The 6000-nt window shown below is 30.2% G+C and overlaps 1 protein-coding gene across 1 annotated transcript in view; it reads left to right on the top strand.

Moving 5' to 3' along the window:
- Window positions 1–3334: 3334 nt before the first annotated feature.
- LOC123720101 overlaps window positions 3335–6000 on the top strand; it is a 45831-nt gene continuing 43165 nt past the window's right edge. The window contains exon 1 of the mRNA XM_045676591.1: window positions 3335–3478. Coding sequence (XP_045532547.1) covers window positions 3397–3478 — 82 coding nt within the window. The 5' untranslated portion in view covers window positions 3335–3396. The remainder of the gene's footprint in view (window positions 3479–6000) is intronic.

Here is a 6000-nt window from a genome sequence, read left to right as displayed (position 1 = left end):
ACAATATAATTATATTTTTGTATTATTTATTGACAAAATAAACTAATGGATGCCGATATTTTGTAGTTTTTATTTATCGAATATACTTATAAAAGAATCTTGAAACGTAAATGCATCCTGATCCTTGCAAAATAACGATATATCTGAACTATTTGAATGGTTTTAATTTAAGGGTAATAACATTTTCGCATAAGTTAAATAATTTGAAAATACAAATGTTTGTGCTTTCAACATTTTGAAATTGAGGTCATTACCTACCCCGATTTTATTATATCAAGACATTGATAATTATATATATATATATATATATATATATATATATATATATATTGATTTTTGGCAATGACATCCAAACACAGTAATGAGACCTTCATATTCTCTTATATAAATAAATACATTATCGTTTAATACATTTCAATCAACGAGACCAATGCAAATCTGATTCATTTGCTATATAACATACACAAAAAATTACATAAAAAAATAAGTTAATAGGCTTACGTCGTTTTAAATTATATTTTCAAGATTTTTTGTTTAATTTTCCAAAGCGAAAAGATTTTGTATTTTTATTCAAATAAAAATATTTTATTAGTGGGTACTAAATGTAAAAAGATGGAGTTAAAATAACTTTTATTTAGAAAATTATCAAGTTTATATTGTCTAGTACCTTTAATTAACAAAAAGGAATAGATTTTTCTTGTGGAATTGTTGTTCTATATTAACATTTTGATATAATTAAGGTATTGCATCATAGGTACCAATAATATACTTGTCCTCTATACCATGTCCAAATCAAAAGGTACTGAACCAATATTGATCAAACCTGGTGCTGATTTAAAACCTAATAAATTTCATATATATTAACTTTTGCTTTTGAGAAATTTGTGGACAGATATACAAGTTTACATAATGTAGCACTCGTGCTTTCAGCCAAATAGATGATCTATGTGCTATTTTACTATCATATTTCATATACAGATCAAACTATTTATTTACACATTACATGGCAGATTACTCCAATGCGGTAACTATTTATATATACATCACATACAAAAAACAACACAACATTAAAACATTTAGCTAAATATTAAGCTTTTTGTCAGTTCACTCAACTGACAATCAAAAACATCTGTTACTCTAAGCAGTTCAATTATTTAACTTATTTTCCGAAGTTTATAGTTAGTTTACGGGTATAATGTTAATTCTTAATAAATAATAATGGCAATTTTCACAACTTATACATACGGCTAGCGCCATCTAGCCTTTGGCTAAAAAAGCTTGAATACTTGTTTCACCGTTACCACCACAACGCACGACGCATAAGGTAAACATTATGATAACAGTTTCAAAGACGTACGAAAGATGGCGCTTTACACAATCAGGTAATTCAGATTAGGTATATATGGCACTTGAGAGATGTTGTTAGTATTATAATTACAAATTAGTGTAAATATTAAAAGAAATCTTTTCCATTTTTGCATGTTAATGTAATGTTAATTTCTTGAAGTCCACACCCTCTTTTGAGGCTTAGCCATATGAGGTAACAAAAGAAACTTTCTTAAAATAACTATCACAGCCAATAGATGTCGCTAATTATATTTAAAATATGTTGTTCAAAACAAATTGCTTTATATATACTTTAAACTTATTTCCGTGGCTACATATTATTGTACGTCATAATTTTATTGAGTAAGCTATAAGATTTATCCCTAACTATTGTAAGCGTCTCAACAAATATATTTTTAAAATTGTGGTCTTTTTTATTATATGAGAAACTTGTAGATTAAAAGCTTTTTTTTCATTTATTTGAATTAATGCGATCTAGCTAGCGAACCTGACAAACATTTAAACGAATTGGACTTTTAGACAAAGTATAAGAATATTATAACCCTGGCCCGCCAAGGCGACATGTTTTTCAACTTTTACCAAGAAAACTTTTTCCGTGTTTTCTATTTCTAACCTGAAACAATGGTTTCCACAAAAGCTTTCTTTATTCGCAGTGGCCTCTGCCTGAGACTTTGCTGTAGTGCGTGGCTAATGAAACTACTGCGGTCGGGTCGAATATTAATGAATCAATAAACCATGAAAATTAGGTTATTATTTTCTAAACATTTTCATACGCTCTATTAACGTCAAGTATAGTAAATATAAATTCAGACTAAAAAGGCATTTTACATTGAATACCATTACAATATTTAATTACCTTTTTACATTAAGTTATAATCTTATATTTTAAATAATAGTCTGCGTACTTTTTTCTCTTCCTCGCAATTTTTCTATTACTTTTTCTTTATTCGAATTTAAAAGGCCGGCAACACAATCGCGACTTACAACTAAGAACTCGGTATTGAGAGTGACTATTGACCTCATTTAACATCAGGTGAGACGCCTGACCGTTTGCCCCTTTTATATAAAAAAAATAAAAATAATTGTCTGAAATATCGCTAAAGGCAATAAAACCAACATGAACTCTTATTTTACTTTTTATAAAAATAAATGTAGGTAAGTATTCAATGCTTACAAGAACAAATCAATTTGCTTACAATAGGAACACTTATAGCTACCAAGCAATCTATTTTCGGCAAGCCAAACGAAAAAAAATATAGATATTTTTATTTATTAACACTTCGGTAAATACTACAAAAACGTACAAATGTACGTAAAACTAAGTAGGTTACATAAGTTATTAGGCAACGCGCGGCCTTATCGCTAACAAGCTATTTCTTCCAGGCAGCTTCGAAAAGTACAAGAAGCGAATACATAAACAAAACCAATCTTAGGTTTAATGAATCACAATTAATATATTATATACCTATATATAATTACGAGGCAGAAGATAAGTGAACAATTTTTTTTTTAAATAATTAAAATACGATAATAAAGATACTACGATACGATGCTATTTGAAATTAATTGGACAGACAATTGGCCACGATCCCACCTGAACCGCCGCTTAAATCTATATGTGTGCCAAAAAATATTTATAGAAAAAAGCGCGGGAAACTTGGTTCATGTTTCCCGCGTTTTTTCTATAAATGTATATATCTTTTTCTCGCGTGTATTTTCCCCAACATTTTACTTGAAACTGGCATAAAGTCAAAACTATTGCCATAATATTAAAAAAAAAGTATTTATAAATAAAATAACATTGCCTATGTGTACGTTAAAATATTTTCTAATAATTGTTTAAAAACATTTATTAATAATAATTATTTGCTCCTATGATGGCAAATTAAATAATTCCATCGCAATGAAACGTTATCTTTGCCGCAACCGCGGTGGTATATTGCGTCTGTACTGATAGAAAGTCGGCGCTTGCTTACTCAACCCCCAGTTGTTGACAGGCCTCCGTTGCTGCACGTTGCTTGATGCAAATGTAAATAGTATAGTTACAACATGAGTGTCAGTGTCAGGATTGTCTCCGCGTGTCTTCTTATTACGTTAGTCACGGCTGTTCCGGTGCAGAGGGGTGAAAATGGTGCGTATTTTTCTAGACTTATAATCGTTGGAGAACTGGTAAGAATCACAGGAAATGTACTTTTCTAGGAACCGAATTGTTGAAAAAAAATTGTTTATAATATGTATAAATTTTAAATGGATGAACATATCCTCTGTTAATATTTTATATATACTCCTAAATAAGTTTATTTAACTTATGCAGATTTTTCTTACTTTAACGAATAATAATTATAATTTATAAAAAGACCTACACATTGGCATTCACTCATTTACTCCGCGAAATTTATCCAAAAAATATTTTAATTTTAATTTGTAATATTTAGTTTACATACAATAATGATTCATCAATTAAATAAATATTTAAAAGCAATACGTTGTCCAATCGCCCTTTGAATAGTACAAAATAATTACACAAAAATGTCGCAAGGGTTGAATTGGCAACAATTACGCTCGTAGTTAATTTTCACGCGAACGAAATCCGTAATTGGCACTCGCCAATGACAATGACCTACTGTGAGGCTTTAGTTCGATTAGTTTAAGCGCTTAAGATAATTTTAACTACCAAATGTTATAAAAAAAATAATCACAATATTGAAATTTTTATTTTATCTATACAATTTAAACGACAGATATAAACAACTTTGTGTTAGGTATATACTGAGACGGATCGTAAGTTGTAGGAGGCCTATGAAGTATACAGAATATAATATTTCTTTCATAAACCAATTTTATAGACATACATGTTAGTTAATGGATGAGAGGACTGCAGTCTAAAAATCTTTTTTAAACAACTAGCAAGAAGCAACCCATCCCGACAGCGCAAACGACAAATATTATCGAATCATTGATATTGGTAAAAACCACAATAAATTCCGTGCATTGTTTATCGCGAACAGACATACAGATAGACTCGGTGAAGCATATAAACTTCTTCAACATATAACCAGAATTCGTAAGAAACGTCGTTCAACTGTTTTTTTCGACTTCGATAATATGACAAAAAATCTTTAAATTTTTTAGGATTACAATATATATGTCTCTTACAAATAATGTGGCTCCTTACAACGTCACAAACTTTTCCTCATTGTATAAGTATGAATCTTAATAGTGATATATATTGTTATTTTTCGTTTAATAGACGTATTTAGGAAATTTTATTTAGTAGACTATACTTCTAATCTGTAAGCTTAAACGATGCCTGGCTTCGTATAGCTAGCTGATTAATGATTTTAAATAATAAATTAGTAACAATAAACGTTATCATTTCACAAACCCGTTAAGAGTTCAACAACTATAACGGCCTAAACAATAAAACAATGTAGTTAACAAATTACGCATATTGAAGTTTTCACTATCCAAGGCTCCTCAATCCTAATGTTGCTTAATTGTCTAACCGGTAAGCAACAATGGAAGCCAAGGTAAATGCTCACTGCTCGAATTTTCAACAGCATTGTATGAATTGTCGTTATAGAACGGAACTACTCACTTCGGAAGAGTTTCTTCATATCTAGGTTCAAAGCAAGTTTTACAAATTACAATTACATTACCAATGGTTGGGGCATGTACTTTCCTCTTATACATTTTGATTCTATCGATGTAAAACCATATTGTTTCGCCGAGAATTGAACTCGGGTCACCCGAGCTATACCTTCGCCATGTATCAACACCAAGCATCAAATAATATAATTAAAAAATAAAATGTAATATTTGTTATATTATTACTATATATATATATTATTGTATATAATAAATCTATTATAATATACAGTTACGGTATGAGTAGTAAAGCGTGTGACTACTAAATAGTGTTCGTGTATTTAAACCCCAGATATGCACCAATTTCTTCTTTTAACTGCTCAATGAACACTATCTCGTACGTGAATATAACAACTTGCCATCCATCATGTTTATTGTAAGATTCAGACGTAAAAATATGTCAAATCCTATTCTCAAAAATCCTAATTTCAAGCACGAATAAATACTTACTATAAAAGGAGGATAATAATAAAAAAAGCAATTGCAATCTGATCCCACAAAGAGTGGTAGCGCCACTGATATAAGATCGCAATTATGTTTTAAAATGACTGTAAAGAATTTCACAACTGTGGGCGGCTCTTGACCGTTATAAAATATTGGGACCGCGCTAAATAAGCGATGAACCCTTTTATTACAATACTTAACATTACATCCATCACTTGTCATATAAAATTAATGGCCGTCAATTTTCACATCGGATAAGCTGTAAAACTCCGATTGCGTTTCTCACTGCTGTATGTTGACCCTAAATTCACTATTATTAAAAATTACGTAAATGAAAGCTTTATGTATTGCCAGACATTACATAAACAGTAATAACTGTTCTGATATCCAAAAGATGAATGGTCTAAATCTTTTTGTATAGTTTATTATAATAAAAAGAACTAATTCGACTTAGGGTCCTTCAAGAAAAGAGTGTACAAATTCTTAAAAGGCCGGCAACGCACTCGCGAGCCCTCTGGCATTGAGAGTGTCCATGGGCGGCGGTATCACTTAACATCAGGT

Source organism: Pieris brassicae, chromosome 2 (assembly GCF_905147105.1).
Source record: "Pieris brassicae chromosome 2, ilPieBrab1.1, whole genome shotgun sequence".
Taxonomy (NCBI): domain Eukaryota; kingdom Metazoa; phylum Arthropoda; class Insecta; order Lepidoptera; family Pieridae; genus Pieris; species Pieris brassicae.
The sequence above is the reverse complement of the archived record's forward strand: the minus strand, read 5'-3'. Positions and strand labels throughout refer to the sequence as shown.